A 16462-nucleotide genomic window follows, 5' to 3' on the forward strand; every position below is an offset into this window, starting at 1 on the left:
GCAATGGGTGACAGAGCAGACAGGCAAGTGACAGCCCCTTCCGCTGGTGTTGACAGGCCAGCCACTATTGGGCAATAGGAAGTGCCAGCTGGAGCTCTAGGGACTGGCAACCAGGGTGGGGATGGGGTGGCCAGATGGAACTCAGGGCTTCCCAGCTGCACAAACGGGAAAACGGAAGCTGAACCATGCTGGGGAGGAAAAGAAGGGGTGATGGACTGAGGCAGGAGAGTGCTTGACATGTTCGAGGGGCAACAAGGAGGCCTGCGTGGCTTGGGCAGAGTGATGGAGGTGGAGAGTCGTTGAAGATAAGGTGAGAAGTGTAACAGGGAGCCAGATCTTGTGGGACTGCAGTTCTCAAAAATCCCAATGCTCAGGTCACACCCCAGGCCAATTACATCCGAATTTGGGGGTGGGGGGCTGGGCATCAGTACTTTTCAAAGTTCTCCAGTGTTTCCAAAGTGCAGGCAGGGTGGGGGACCACTGGTGAGGATAACCGTGGGGACTCGGATGCATTGCTGTCCTGAGTACTGAGCACACATCTGACCTTTACCATTTCCATGACCTCATTTGACTCACTTGTGGATGAGTAGAGGATAGAGGTTTATTTTTCTGTTTTTAACCTTATAACCTTATATGATTACTTTTTTATTGTGGTAAATATATGTAACAAAATTTACCATTTTAACCATTTTAAATGTGCAATTCAGCAGTATTATGTACATTCACGTTGTTCTACGACCATCACCACTACCTATTTCCAGAACTTTTTATCATCCCAAACAGAAATTCTGTCCCCGTTTAACACTAGCTCTACAGCCCCCTCTCCTCAGCTCCTACTTCTGTTCTACTTTCTGTCTCTATGAATTTGCTTGTGCTAGGAACCTCATATAAGTAGACTCATACAGTATTTGTCCCTTTGTATCTGGCTTGTTTCATTTAGCATAATGTCTTTAAGGTTCATCCATGTCTTAGCATGTGTCAGAATTTCATTACTTTTTACGGCTGAACAATATTGCATTCCACGTATATACCCCATTTTGTTTATCTGTTCATCTGTTGATGGGTACTTGGGTTGTCTCCTTCTTTTGAATATTGTGAATAGTGCTGCTGTGAACATGGGTGGACAAATATCTGTTTGCATTCCTGCTTTCAGTTCTTTGGGGTGTATACCTATGAGGGGAATTGCCGGGTCCTATGGGACTCCTGTGTTTATCTAGGTAAATAACTGCCAACTTGTTTTGCCCAGCAGCTCCTCTATTTTCCATTCCCATCAATAATGCACCAGCCTTCCGATTTCTTCACATCTTCGCCAACACTTGTTATTTTCTGTGGATATGTTTTTTTTAAATCATAGCCAAACTGGTAAGCATGAAGTGGTATCTCATTGTGGTTTTTTTTTTTTTTTTTGAGGAAGATTAGCCCTGAGCTAACTGCTGCCAATCCTCCTCTTTTTGCCGAGGAAGGCTGGCCCTGAGCTAACATCCGTGCCCATCTTCCTCTACTTTATATGTGGTACGCCTACCACAGCATGGCGTGCTAAGCGGTGCCATGTCCGCACCCGGGATCCGAACCGGTGAACCCCCGGCCGCCAAAGCGGAATGTGTGCACATAACCGCTGCATCACCAGGCCGGCCCCTCATTGTGGTTTTGATATGGATTTCCCTCATGACTAATGATATTGAGTACCTTTTCATGTGCTTATTGGCCATTTTATATATCGTCTTTAGAGAAACGTCTACTCAAGCCCTTTGCCTACTTTTGAATTGAGTTGTTTGTCTTTTTGTTGTTGAGTTGTAAGTGTTCTTTATATATTCTAGATATTAATCCCTCATCTTATATATGATTTGCAAATATTTTCTCCCAATCTGTGGATTGTCGTTTCACTCTCTTGATACTGTCTTTTGATGTACAAATTTTTTCATTTTGATGAAGTCCAATTTATCTATTTTTTTCTTTTGTTGAGTGTGCTTTTAATGTCATATCCAAGAAATCATTGCCAAATCCAATGTCTTGAAGCTTTTCCCCTATGTTTTCATCTAAGAGTTTTACAGGTTTAGCTCTTACATTTAGGTCATTGATCCATCTTGAGTTAATTTTTGTATACAGTGTAAGGTAAGTGTTCAACTCATTCCTTTGCATGTGGATATCTAGCTTCCCAGCATTTGTTGCAAAGACTGTCCTTTCCCCATTGAATGGTCTTGATTTTCTTGAAAATCACTTGACCATATATGTGAGTGATTATTTCTGTGCTCTCTATTCTATAGAGATGTCTATATGTCTGTCCTTATAACAGTAACACACTATTTTAATCACTGTAGTTTTGTAGTAAGTTTTGAAGTCAAGAAGTGTGAGTTTTCCAACTTTATTCTTCTTTTTCAAGATTGTTGGCTATTTGTGTTCCTTAATGGAGTAATTTTTATCATTCCCATTTTACAGGTGAGGAAACTAAGATTTTAGCCTTCCTGAGGTTCCCCAATCTGGATTGGCCATGAGTCTATGACAAACCCGCCATGAGTCTCCCAGCCTGGGCACACTTGGAGAGACTCCCTCCTTAGAGAGGTTCCTCCTGAGGATGGTGGGATAGTTTCCGCATCTTCTGGCCCCCTGGGAAGGCCCATGACTTCTGAGCTTCCTTGAGGATCCACCAGCTCTATTCTGCAAGGAGGGTTTGCCCACAGGCCAGGGTCACCAACTTCCTCAGTAGATCGTAGGAAGGCCCAGCAGGTAATTGATGTCCACCCTGGCCTCAGTCTGCCTGGACCTGAGGACTTTTGAAAAGCAAGACTCTGGCCCCTGACTTCCCAGCCAGCAGCCACTGAAGCAGAAGGGGTCCCCTTCTTGGTCACCTCCTGAACATTTTCCCTTCATCCTGGACAAGCTCTGAGCCCACTCTCCCAGGCATGGGGACCTCAGACTGTAGTGGTCAGCTGGGGACAGTCCATGCAAGCAGGGCTGGGGTGGTGGGTAAGGGGATCAGCACAGAATTCTGGATCAGCTTCCTGGAGTTGTCATGAACACTAAGCAGAGTGTGGGGCGTGGGCTGTGCTCAGTGCAGGGCAGCACGGCAGTAGGTGCTGTGTTAGTGTCTGCAATAAGTCTCACTCTGACACAGAAGAGGATGGAAATTGACTCAGGAATCAAAGGAACAAGTGTGTGGCTAATGCCAGGGCCACGGGAAGACTAGCAGCTGAGACTAGGCCTTGGGTCAGGGCAGGAGCTGCCATGAGGCTGCTGGAATTTCACCCTCATCCTTAGATAACTCCCAACCCTAGAGGGACTGCAGATTCAACAAGGGAGGGAGTTTGCATACAGGGTCCAAGAGTCTTGATTTAAGTCTTACCAACGTGGATGCAAGTGAGAGGCTGAGAGGAAAGTGAAACAGCGAATGGTTCCAGAGAGCAGCACAGAGTTCCCTCAGGTAGGCCCCACATCCCAGGGCCAGGGGGTGGCCTCTTGCTCTCTTTAGAGATGTATATTCCCACAGCATGCTCTAGGCCAGGTGCACACGGGCTGTGCTGGGCAGGGTGGAACAATTTCCCAGTCTCCAATACAGAACCTTACTTGGAGGGTGCCATCTTTCTCTTTCATGCTGCCTTTAGAACCCACTGCCCTGCTTCCGTTCGGCCACATTCACAGCTGGCCCTGGTGAGTCCCTCGACTCTCTGAGCCTCTGGCGCCTTGTCTGTATTAAATCAATTTTCATGGTCAGAAGATTGAGATGTGGCAACATGCATGTTAATGGCCTAGCAAGGGCAAGGAGCCCCACGTGCAGGCCCCCTGCAGGTGCAGGAGCCCACCTAGCCCCCAGGCTTGGAGGGCATTGCAGCCAGAGCCCAGGGTCAGCTCTGAGGCCCGGAACCTGCTGAGGCCAGCAGATGAGGTTGAGGGGCCTTCCCCAGAGGCTGCAGGGGTCTGTCCCTGCCTTTGGGGAAAGGTGTGGGGATGGGAGTGGGGCTCCCTTGCAGCTGCAGGGGCCATCTCTTGAGAAAGTCTCAAACCTAGGGGAGACACACCTCAGCACACACATGCAGCAACTCACAGCCACAAAGCAAGGCACCCACGTCAGCCTCCTGAGGGTGCGGGGTCTAAGTGTTCCTCCCACTTTACAGGTGAAAAATTGAGGCTGAGAGATTGGGAGCAACCAGTCCAGATAAGCGGCACAGCTAGGATTCAAACCCAGCTGTCCTTTTTAATTTCCTTTCTTGGTTTACTTTTACTTACTATGTACTAATCACCATGGCCACTATTTTCCAGGTGCTCATTAAGTGTCAGGGTACCCTTTGTTGGGCGCCTACATATATTATTTCATATAGTCCTCAGAGCCCCTAGGAGGTGGGCAATATGTTCACACTCATTTTACAGAGGAGGGAATCTGTGCTCAGGAGGTTAAGTGACTTGTCTAAGGTCACACTCTGTGTGCACGGAACTGGCCAGGACGAGAACCCAATGTGCCTGAGCTCCTCCCACAACCCCCTGCCTGGACTTCCTCCTGGGGTGGTGTTCCTGTGAGGCATCCCCTGGCAGGTGTAGGTGGCGAGGGAGGAGTGATACCTGGGCAAGGAGATGTGCAGGGATGGCACCTGGACCATTGGTGCCAGCCCCCAGTCTCTGGCTGGTCGCTCACAAGCTGGAGCCTATGCAGCAAGAGCTCTATGTGGCCAGCCATAGGCCAGGGATGGACAGTGCCTGAAGGGGTCAGAGTCTCTTCCAGGGCTCAGGGTCAGGGGTGGCTCATTTCCCTCCTTCCCTCCATCAATCATCCCCTGGGTCCCACCACCTCCCTTCTCCACCTGCCCTCACCCTGGGCCACTGGCATCTGCCTCCTGCCCCACCACCCCCAACATTGCTAAATCCTAGTGAGCTCCCACTGCCAAATCAGCTTGGCAGAGGCCGTACAAAGGAGCTGCGTGACCTGGTCAAGTCACCCACCTGGCTGAGCCTCAGTTGCTCATCTGTAACATGAGGCAATAATAGCACGGTCCTGACATTACAGGGTTCTCTGAGGACTGGAGGTGAGAAGGCATGGAGAGACATGTGCTCTACCTGTCTGCATCTGTTCCCCTGAACTCAGAACCCGGCCCTGGTTCCGTTAACTCCTGGGAAGCCCCACTCTTTGCTCTGCCTGACTCAGGGCTCTCCTCCAGCTGGCCTCAGGCTCCCTCTTCAGACATTGGCTCCAGCTCCCTCAGATTTCTCACTGCTTGCAGCCACTTCCAGCGCCGAGCATCAGATTGCCAGCCTCCTAAACCTGAGGGCCTCCTTCCCACCTCCAGGCCTCTGCCCAGACGTGTGTTTGCTCCCCGCCCACCCCTTGTGCTACATGTTTTTGGTTTCTATATGTTAACGGTTTCCTAAAGCAGGAGGAAGAAGTGGGGCCTTGAGTTGGGCCTTTAAGACTCAGGAGAGCAGAGGAGAAGTAGGTAGTACTCACAAGACGGGGAGAGGGGAGTGTGGGAGGGAGAACTTTCATTTCTGATAATGGAGGAAGCCTATTTCAAAGAACAAAGCTTTCTAGCGTGAGGGACCTTGGTTGAAAGCCAGGTGTGCCCACAATTGCTGTTTGGGCCTGGACAAGTTACGTAACCTCTTGGATCCTCACTTTCCTCAAACACTCACATCCTGCATCTGGTCAGTATTACTGAGATAAGAGGCCCCAGGCGCACACAGTAGGTCCTCTTGTGGTGCTCCTGTTGCCCCCCTACTCTCACTGGGTTATGTGGGATTCCTGGGAGCCCCTGAAAGTTCACAGAGCTCTGGCGGGGCCCCCGGAAGGCTGCGGGGTAACCGTCAGCCATAGGCCTGCGGCTCCCCAGCATGTTGGGGCCCAGCGGGGACCCAAGCCGAGCAGCTGGACATTTCAGGGGCCCAGCCAGATGGGCTGCTTGGCTGCTATGGGGAGGGGCCCTGTAAGGCCCTGGGGAGGCCAGGCCATCAGACTAAGGCCAGTAGAGAGCTGGGCCCTCTGGAAATACATTTCTAATCTCAAGTTCCCGTCAGCCCAGCTGAACCCAGAGCAGCTCGTCTAACTACGTTCAACATGCTTTTGTTCTTTAAAAATAAAAGTCTGTCTTTGCCTTCTTGGCTGTCTCCCCACGACACCTATCCTGGGCCATTTTAGAAAAGTGGCAAATAAATCCACATTTATCTGCTTATGCGTGGACCCCTCCATCCGTGGGTCAGGGAACACCTAGACCCAAAACACCTAGTACAATACGTTGTCTGAGGCTTGAGTCCTCTGCAGAATCCCTAAGCCGCCAACAGACCGCTAGCGATGGGTGCTCTCCACCCACCAGAGCAGCTTGCCCTGCATCCTGTGTCTGAGGCCACTTGGGCTCTTGGAAAACCCTTCCTTGTATTGACCCGGAGTTGGTCTCTACCCCTGTGAGTCCTGGCTGGGTCTCTTGGGACACCAACCGCCATTGATCCCTCTGTTCCTGATGCCCCCACAAAAGCCTGCAGGTGACGGCATTCCTCAAGGGCTGTGGCTTTGTCCCCTCTCTTTACCTGCCCCTCCTCCTAGGATACTCTGGGTGAGCAACCGGTTGCTTACTGAAGTTTCCGGTCACCCATCTTTTCTTCCTTCCTTCCTTCCTTCCTTCCTCCCTCTCTCCCTCCTTCCCTCCTATCCATCCATCCACTCACTCATCCAAGCCATACCTGGGTGTTTGGCCCTTTGCCTTCCTCAATTTGACAGCCAATAATGGTGGAGATGAGTCACACTGTGGGGTAATAGCTGAGGGGCAGTGGAGAGACAGTGTCTCTGAGCCTCAGTTTCCTTATCTGTACAGTAGGGATAATATATAATATTTTACTATTGTAAGAAGTAGAGGAGATGAGTCTGTCTGGTTTATTTAGAGGTGTTGAGTAATGAGTCATTGAATCGGCAAGCAAACCGTCTGGTTCCCTCCATGGAGCACCTCAGGAGCCAGCAGTCACAAAGCTGAGTCCTCTCCAGGGCCTCCCTGAGGTCCTTATTCAGCTCTTCATTCAGTGTGTTTGCTGAGCATTGCTGTGCTCACGCTGGGCTCTGGGACCCAGCAGGGAACCACACAGACCCACTTTCTGCCTCACAGAGCTGCCGTCTCCAGAGTTCGGAGCTCACTACCTCAGGTTTCCTAACAATCCTAATGGTTTGTTTTCTCAGTCCACAGAAGACAAGCAACAATAAACTAGTTGCTAGTAAACTAGTAAACTACTAAGGGCAGGCGACCCGGCTGCAGCCATCCCTGCCGTTAGACTTGCGGGAGAGGGCAGAGCTGCCCGGGCGCAGGGCTGCCTGGCAAGGGTCATTCAAAATCTCCGTCCTCAGCTTCTAAGATGAGAGGGATCGAGCCTAGTCACCTTGTTCTGTCTCCCCTCCCACCAATAAAAGGTGCTTATTTTAAAAAAAGAAGAGCCTACTGACCCAAGAGCATGTCAGATGTTAGAAAGATTTTTGAACTTTTAAAAAAGATTTTTGAACTTGGCAGGGTGCAAGCAGGAAACAACTTTCCTTTCTCCTACCTTCACAGCTGCTATGGCTCTCTTTTCGCCGCCCCTGGGCAGGTATTAGAGCTTCTCTAGTCCTTTTCAGGAGTAATTCGCTCCAGTTCAACCTGACATCAGAATTTTACCGAAAGCTTCTCCCCATCTCCTAGCTTTGTACTGGAATCCTCTTCAGTTGCTAGGTTCTACCCGCACCCACTGCCAGCTGCTTCTGGAGCCTCTGCAGACTGGGTGGGGTGCAGGGTCAGTAACTCCAAAGGGGTGAAAGGCCTATCTTCCAGGCGCTGTTGTAGCTGGTGCCGGTGCAGCAGGGGGCAGATGCCCGCGGGTCAGCTCCTTCTCTCCTGGGCACCTCAGTGGGTTCTCTGGTGATTCCGCCTCCCTGGAGGATCCCAGCGCTCCATTCCCTGCAGCTGTCTGCTTCTGACCCTCCCAGCTGCGCCCACCAGTCCACTCCACACAGCTTCTTTTGGGGGCTCCTCCCTCCCTGTGAGGCAGTTCTCATGGGCAGAGTCACAAGGCAGCTATTCCCAGTTACCTTCCATGGCCACCACTCGGTTCCCAGGAAAAGTATCAGGGCCAATTCCTGGACATGCCACCCCTCCCACCCAAGGCCTCACGCTTCCCTCGGCCTCCCAGGCAGCTCCGACCCACGTTCTGACTTCAGACTTCCCTAGGTAAGATACAGCCACCAGTTACCATGGCTTCCAAAAACCAGCGGACATACATCAGCCTCCCTGCTGGAAAGGCAACTGAGGGTCACTTCCTTTCCCTATACCTATTTCACAGTCAGGAAGGTTCAGAGAGGGCAAGAGATTTTACCAGGACTACCCAGCTTATTCCTGGCAGATGGAAATTGGAACCAAAACCCAGGCCTCTCTCTCTCAGGTTAGAGGTTTAGCTGTCCTCTGATGTACTTTCTATTCTGGAAGTCCATGCAGGGAGTGTTTGGAAAAGGTTTGGCAGCCTTTTAAATGGGCCCTCTGGTCGGGGAGGCTGTGTGTGTGGGCTATGGTGGGGAGATAACTCCTTTCTTCCAGCCTGGCCACAGCTGGGGGAGATTCCGTCTGGCGGGGGCAGTGGCAGGTAGGGCATGGGGAGCCACCACTTGCTGAACAGCCACTGAGCTGGGGCTTTGCAGAGAGGAGAGGGAAGAGGAGGTTAGGAGCCAAGATCTTGGCCTGGGAGAGCTGAGTTCAAATCCCCAATGTCCCTGCAGGCTCCGGAGCAGGTTAGATGACCTTTCTGAGCCCCATTTTTCTAATCTGCAAAATGGGGGTAGTAGTCCTTAGCTTAGTACTCCACTCAACGCACCCTCTGATCTTGTGCTCATCTTCTCACCTGAACACGTTATTCGATTGGCTTCTCAGATCAACCCTAGGTGGCAGGCACTATTAGGCCCATTTTTACAGGGAAGGTGAGAATGACCAAGGTCACAAGGTGGGGTGTGAACCCATATCCAGTCTGCTGAACTCTATCCAGTTTCTCAGACCAGGCCTGGGCACGTTCCTTGACTTGGCAGCCACAGTCTGCCCTGATGGGTCTGTGACCTAGAGGGGCGGGCTGTCAGGGCCAGGAGAGAGGTTGGCCTCTGCTGCTACTTTCTTGATGAGGAAACCAGGTCCCAAGAAAGGAAGTGGCTTGCTCGGGGCCCTGGTCTCTGTGGCCTAGCCCCTGTAGCCACCGAGAGTGATACGGGCAGGAAAAGGAGGAAGCGGTGGTGGGTACGGAGGCTGCTTCTCTACCCACCCAGTGGGGGCATGGCAGGGCCAAGGCCAGCTCACAGGTCTGGACAATGGCTTACACCCAGACCTACCTAGAGAAGGAAGCAGGTGGGCTGTCCCTGGGCAGAGCAGAGCCCCCAGGCCTTCACACTACCTTGAGGCTGAGGCAGGAATATGCTTTTTCCTGCCCAGAGCTGTCCTGAGCACCTCCTCCTGGAGCCTTGGGAGACACCCTACTGCCCCCATCTGGCCCCTCCATGGGGAAAGGGAGGCCCAGAGTGGCTGCACAGCATGGATGGCAATGCAAGCGGGCCTCCCACAGGATGAGACTGCAACTGCTCGCCAAGTAGCACTTACCCCAGGGTGGATTGCCCCAGATGCCACGCAGTGGGGCGGGGCTTCTGGCTGGTTGCTGGCTGTCAGAGCCAGTGCAGCCCTTCTCTAGGGCAGCGCTCCTCTGGCCCAGCCTGGGCATGGCCCAGGCTCTGTGAGTCCATGGTAACTGAATGATAGCCCGAAATATAGCTTTGATTGAGAGGAAGAGGATTTGAGCAATCATTTTGAGAAGTTTTTTTTTTAATCACTTTTTGATGTTTGAAAATGAAAATAGTTGCTGGGCTGTCTATTGACTAACTGAGGCAGGGATGTGGGTTTGAAGACAGGTTGACCTGGGTTTGTATCCCAGATTTTTACCTTTACCACTTGAGTGACCTCAGGTAGTCACTTCCCGTCTTTGGGCCTCCTCGGCACCATCCTTACCTCTCTGGGTGTGGTGCTTTCAATAGGATAATGGCTGTGAGGTTCTTGCTGCAATGTGTGGCAGGTGGACTCCATAAATGGCAATTTCACAAAGGGTAAGGCCACTGGAAGGTTTCAGGTGACAGAGGCTGCCAGTGGACTGAAGGAGGTAAAAGGCCCTGCCTTCTGGTAGCTTCCATATTGTGAAAATGTCAGCCCTTAACCACGGGGGACTGGCAGGGGGCCCAGGTACTTACAGGGTGGAGCTGGGTCAGTGTGGAAAAGGAAGGCCAGGTGGGCCCCCTGGAGGGTGTGATTCTTGCGCTGGGCCTTGTGCTGAGAAACTGCAGGACCAACTGATTAACTGATTGAATGGTTGGTTCATTCATTTCCTCAACAGCATACTGAACCTGACTCTGCCCCGCTCTGAGCAATGAGTCAGAACCCATCTCCTTGAGGAGGTGGCTAGGGTGGGGGTGAAGGAGGAGCATGCAGGCTGGGGGAGGGGTGCAGCACTGAGGAGGCATTGCGAGCCGCCCCCAGGGAGTCAGGCACTTCCTCGGAACAGTCGGAACAGTCGAGTTGCTTGTGACACTTGTGATGGTGGCTCACTAGCCGCAGCCCTGCCAGCACCACTGTGGCTCTGAGTAGGGGGCTGAACCAGATTCTTGAGCCTGCAGCGGCAGGGACCTTGCTGCCTTCTGCCTCCTCCAGAATGGCCAATGTAGGTTTGGTTTTGCTTTTGTTTCCACTCTGGGGGTCTTGATAAGGACAGAGGGGTTCCCCTAGAGAGTCAGGGCTAGGCATGGGGCTGGCAGGGAAGAGTGGAGGGTCCTGCCATGGGGCTGGTCTCCAGCAGGTGTTTCCCTGGTCAGCTCTCGCCATCTCTCCCAGAGGCATCATGGACTAATAACAGGTCCCCTGCAAGTCCCGATTCCCGCCCTACCTCTGCCTGTGTCACCTCAGGCAGGTCCTTCTCTTTTCTTGGCCTCAGTTTCCCTGAGGACTTAAGGGTACTGGACGAGATGTCTCCCAGTTCTGGTGGTCCGTGGAATTTGGGCCTGAATGCTGGTGTCCAGCTCAGAGTGACCCCCTCATGGGGAGAGGGCAGGATGCTGAGGCTTCAGATTAATTTTCCCTCCCAGCTGCCACAGGCTTCTGCCCTGGGGGTCCAGAGGGAGGGCAGAGGCTGAGGGGCGGGAAGCTGTTGTCTGCTGGCTGGCTGGTGGGCAAGTGGCTGCCCAGGAAAGCTGCAGAAATGGAAGCCTGGCTCAGTAACACCAGCCTGCACGCCGGGACTGCTGCCTGCCACAGGACAGGCCTGTGGGGTTGAGGGGACACCCTCCTCCTGCTGGGGCCCTGGGTGGCCAGCCAGGGCCCAGACGTCTGGTTTGCTACCCTCTAGACAGCTGAGCCTGGCCCTCAGGAATTTCTGGGGATGCTTCTGGAGGAGGATCTGTGGGAATGGAAAAGACAGACTAGGTGCCCAATCTCAGGGCCTGCCCGATTTGCAGTTGCCTGGCTGAGCACCCTGGGGCCTAGGGGTCCTGCCTCAAGAATGGATATGGGAGCCAGGCTCAGGTCAGACACAGAAGCCTCCCCTCTCAGCAGGCCGTTTTACCACCTCGCCCAGGATCCATCTCTCTCCCTGCAGTTGGCCTGTGTGCAGCACCACCTGGAGATCTGGGAGCAGCACCCTGGCCCCGGCCCACTCCGTAGGCCTGGGGATGTCCTGCGAGACTCTCTGTCCCCTCACAGTCTCAAATACTACCTCCCTCCCCAACTTCCTGCCCCAGCAGCTCAGAATCTGCTCCCGAGGTGAGAGAGGAAAATCGGATTTGTCAGGAACACCAGGACAGGCTGAGCAAGTGCCGGGCAGCGGAGAATCAGCTGTGTCCTGGATTCTTCAAGATGCCCCTCTCCCCCCCACCCTGCTTAAGAGGGCGACCCTGGGTGTCCTAGGTGTGCTAGGTGTCCTACATGCGTACTACACGAGTGTTAGGGTATGCCCCGGTCCTGACCAAATTCACCCTCAGTGCTCCCCTCATCGAGTGGATGTGGGAGGATTACCTGAGCTCACACTGAGGGCCTGGTGTGGTGAGGGCACACAGTTGTTGATAAAGAAACAACAATGGCTATTGTCATTGCAGAGGTCATATAGCACAGGGATGAAGATCAGGGACTCAGACCAGATGGCTTTCAAGCTGTCTCACTCCGGGCGCACTTCACCCATCTGTACCTCCGTTTTCTCACTTAGCTGAGGTAATAGGGTTACTGAGAAGGTGACAGGAGCAAGCAGTGCTGGGAACCCTGTAAGGCTGTCATCATGGGACCTTGGTGGTGGCCCTTCCATGGCAGTCTTGTGTTGGAGTCGATGTGTCCTGGACTCCGTTGCCAGGCGGGGCTCATGCGTGCACCTCCACAGATTCGAGAAGACCTACCGTGTGCCTGTGTGAAGTCAGGTCCTGAATCCCAAGGACTTGCCTTAAAGAGGGGAGATGGAGGCAGATGGGGAGGTGGTCAGGGGGTCCTCGTCAGGCTGTGCTCAGTGACCCCCACAACCTGCACTGCTGGGGGTGGCCCTTACACATCCTCCTCCTGTGTCACAGTGCAGGGACTTCACGGCCCACACAGGCTACGAGGTGCTGCTGCAGCGGCTGCTGGATGGCAGGAAGATGTGCAAAGACGTGGAGGAGCTGCTACGGCAGAGGTGAGCATCGCTGGGGGGGCCGAGGCCCCGTCCCAGACACGCTGCTGCCGGGCGCCCCTGCTCTAAACTAGCAGGAATGCGGCTCCTCTGTTTTTCCCCAGACCTGGGCCTCCCCTAAGTGGGCAAATAATTTGATGTCCCTTCACATGTGCCTGCATTTGGCGAAGATTAATTTAGAGGAAGGGCTGGGGGCTTAACTTTCTCAAGGAGGAGCCTGGAGGGCCATGCCTGCCCCCAGAGGCTGACTGGGTGGGTCCTGGTGCAGAGGTTTGAGGGAACTGCCGCCAGCAGGAGTTGGGGAGACTCAGTGCCAGACTTGTTCTTGCAGGGCCCAAGCGGAGGAGCGGTACGGGAAGGAGCTGGTACAGATCGCCCGGAAGGCTGGCGGCCAGACGGAGATCAAGTAAGAGATCCCGGCCCCGGCTCCCTCCCCCTTTGCCAGGCGCCTTCTGGGCCCTTAGACAGGGTCTAGGGCTTCCTGGAGCGAGGTGGATGGGGGATGGCCAGGGACGTCTGGATGGCTCCTGGGCAGGGGTGCCTGGAGGACAGCTTCCTTGGGTATCAGGCATTCTGGGTGAGGTCCCCCTGCAGTGTTGGCTCGGCCTGTGACCAGAGACAGGGGTTGGGAGGGGACACACATGGGGTTCCAGTGCCAGCTCCTCATCCACCAGCTGTGTGACCTTGGGTTGGTCATTGACACTCTCTGTGCCTCCATTTCCTCATCAGTGAGACGGGATAATAATACACCCTTCCTTGAAGGATTAAGCGAGTCCAGGGGCTCAGCTCAGGCTTGGCTCTGAGGAGAGGCACTAAGGGCAGTTGCTGCTATGGAGCAGCTGGGCCTCTCCAGCCCTGAGGCCCGGGTCTCTGTGCTGACTGTGGGGGAAGCAGATGGGGAGAGAGTGCTGATTTCTAACAGTGGAGTGGAGGGGCTGCCTCAGGAAGGCATGGACTCTCCCCCAAGGTGAGGCCCCAACCAGGCTGAGCATCAGACGGGGCGCTGGACTTCAGGTTCTGAAAGGGCTCTGATGAGCACTTCTCCTCCTGCCCGGGAGCCTCAAGACCTGACCCCAGCCTGTGGCTGCCACAGCAACCTCTGACCCTTGCCCCTGCTCACCTGGAGGTCTGTGAGTGCCACAGAGCCTGTGAGTGCCTGGCTCTGCCCAAGGAAAGTGGCCCCGAAGCCTGTCGGCTCCATTGCCTAGAACCTGGTCCCCCATTTGTGTGCCCTGAATACACGACACTCTCTAGGTCTTCTAGAGATGCCGAGGACCCAGCTGGTTCCTACTTCCAACCTGGAGCCAGAGGAAACATGGGAAGGGCTAGAGAAGGTTTGAAAGTAGCGTGAGCCAGGGGACATTAATGCTCAACGCCCGAGGGCCTGTGAGTTAGACTGCAAAGTGTGAATGCAACCCAAGGAGAAAGAATGCTTGAGCTCTAGCCCCCGCTCAGCCTTTGTGAGCTGTGTGACCGTGGGGAAGTGGCTTTATCTCTCTGAATTTAGTTCCCATTTGCCCACTCCAGGGGGCTGTTGTGCAGATAAACAGGAACATATCCTGAGGGGCTCCCAGGGGCAGGGCCGAGGCTGGTTGGAGGCTGGGTGTAGAGGATACTCAGGACACAGTGGAGAATGAATGGAAGGCTATTGGGAGCCCAGGCTGAGGCAGACTGTGTGAGGCACACTCAGGGGGCTGTGAGTCACAGGGAACTTCAAACGGGAAGGAGAAGCTACTAATCAGGAGGATAAAATAGGAGTGGAGCCAGGTGGGCAGGGGAAGGGTGGGGAGGTAGCTATATCTGCCCTGTTTTTAGAACCATGAAGTGGCCAGGGCAAGGCTCTGGCGGCCCTGACTCCCTGTGTTGTTACAGAAGTCAAGTGGAGCAGGGTCTGCCTTGCCCTACTTACTGTGTGACCCTGGAATGGTCACTCCCCCGCTCTAGGTCCTGGGTTCTTGGCTGTGAAAGGGACAGTCACCCCCAAGAGTTGCTCTGGGCAGTCACAATGTCAAGCTGAGAACACCAAGCTGCAGGCATGCTCAGTAAACAGTGGGGTCTTTACCACCACACAGGCCCCTCCAAAAGTCAGATAAATTGGGGTCACCCTGCTTAGTTTGGGGCTGAGAAGCTTTACTGGGCAGCCTAAACAATTTTCTTTGGGGCCCAGTCCCTCCCTGGCCCAGAGAGCTAGAGGCTGGGAGGCCCTGGAGGGGCAGCCCTCATCCAATGTGGGAGCACCAATGGTGGGGCGCCAGGCCAGGGGCAGGGGTCAGAGTCAGGGTCCACCTGCAGTCTACTGGGAGGAGCTGGAGCCTGGGCTGGGTGTGCCAGGCCCCAGGGCTCAGCCTAACCAGCAGCAGGAGGAGCAGAAACAAACCCACAGGGGCCCTGCAGCCAAGGCACACAGGTTGCAGAATAGGCTGGGAGTGGTGCGTGCGAACCACCATTGCCCTGAGCTCCCCATCAGGCGGGGGCGGCCAGAGGAACAGGGCAGAGCAGGGTGGACTGGGGAGGGAGCCTCCTGGGAGAAGTGGAGAGGAAGGAGGGGCATATTCCTGCCAGAGGACAGGCATGGACAAAGGCTGGAGGGCACATTGAGAGCAAGTGAGTGACAGGCGGTGGTTGAACCATCCCAGCTCACCTGCTGCCTCCCTTAGGGCCGTGCCCGAGGCAGCTCCCAGCTCAGCTGACTACACACAGTAGTTGCTTAATAAGTGTTGCTGCTAACCCATGGGGCATGACTAGAGTTAGTGAGACCCTTCAGTCATTCCTTTGTTTAACTGTGGGCAAGCATCCGTCATCCATCCATTTAGTCAACAAGCACATGGAGCACGTACTGTGTGCCATGCCCAAGGCTGTCAGGGGGATTCAAAAATTTTGAAATAAAATAAAGGGCCTCACTGTCCTAAAGCCAGAGTCTAGCACACTCAGGGTGACTTCATTCTCCTCCCCAGCATTTTGCATCAGAACCTCCCTTCAGGGCCCTCTCATGTCCCACCTCCTCCAGGAAGCCCTTCCAGACACTCCAGCCTAGCCTGACTGTCATGGTCTTGGCTTAGACCAAATCACGCTGTCCCCGCACCCGTCTGGAGGGCTCTTTGTGGGAAGAGTGAATGACAGCCCGGTTGCTTCTGTGTGGTGGAGACTTGGGGGGGGGGGGGGTGTTTGGGGTTGGCATCTCTGGAAAAAGTGGCCTGGCTCTTCAGTGTGGGGGCTGGCAGCTTAACCTCCAGGGCCCATCCCCTGGTAGGGGGAAGCCCCCAGCCTTCCCATAGCCAAGCCCCCTAGGTCCCGTGGGATGTTCACTCTCAGCCCCTTGGAGGGTGGGCAGAGGGCTGGAGGGTGTGCAGGCTGGGCAGGGGTGAATGAGGAGGACAAAAGCCAGGGAGTTAAATGACCCCAGAAATAGCCCAGCGAGAGCCGAAGGGGCAGAGCAGGCCGGCTTCCCCTCCCTCCGCTGCCTGAAGACGCAGCATTTGTGCATCACCCCTGATCTCAGACCGGCCAGAAGCCTCCCTCAGGCCTGGAGGCTCAGCCATATATGCTGAAAAGACGTTCCTCCCATCTTCAGATGGCTTTTAGCATCCACCTCCTTCACACATGAACTCATAAACATCCCCTGGGCGGTGGCGATGGAAAACGCACGAATAAGAGCTGGTCCCCAAATATGAGGGGTCCCCACATTCCAGGCCTGGGAGGAAGGACCTGAGGCCATGGGCCAAGGAGAGTGGGGCACAGGTGGGTTTGGAGTTGAGAAAGGCCTTGGTATGTATCCAGTGTTGAGTTTGTCGTTCTGGGCTATGATCCT

At 54.2% G+C, this 16462-nt stretch overlaps 1 protein-coding gene across 3 annotated transcripts in view; it reads left to right on the forward strand.

Annotated features, from left to right (window-relative positions):
• The window catches only part of PSTPIP1 (proline-serine-threonine phosphatase interacting protein 1), a 41576-nt gene that overhangs the window by 8192 nt on the left and 16922 nt on the right, over nt 1-16462 (forward strand). For 2 of the 3 annotated variants that reach the window (XM_005602895.4, XM_070268839.1), the window contains exons 2-3: nt 12557-12657; nt 12986-13060. The exons of the other annotated variant lie outside the window; for it this stretch is intronic. In XM_005602895.4, coding sequence (XP_005602952.1) covers nt 12557-12657; nt 12986-13060 — 176 coding nt within the window. The remainder of the gene's footprint in view (nt 1-12556; nt 12658-12985; nt 13061-16462) is intronic. 3 annotated transcript variants of the gene reach the window in all.

This window comes from Equus caballus, chromosome 1 (assembly GCF_041296265.1).
Source record: "Equus caballus isolate H_3958 breed thoroughbred chromosome 1, TB-T2T, whole genome shotgun sequence".
NCBI classification, from domain to species: Eukaryota; Metazoa; Chordata; class Mammalia; order Perissodactyla; family Equidae; genus Equus; species Equus caballus.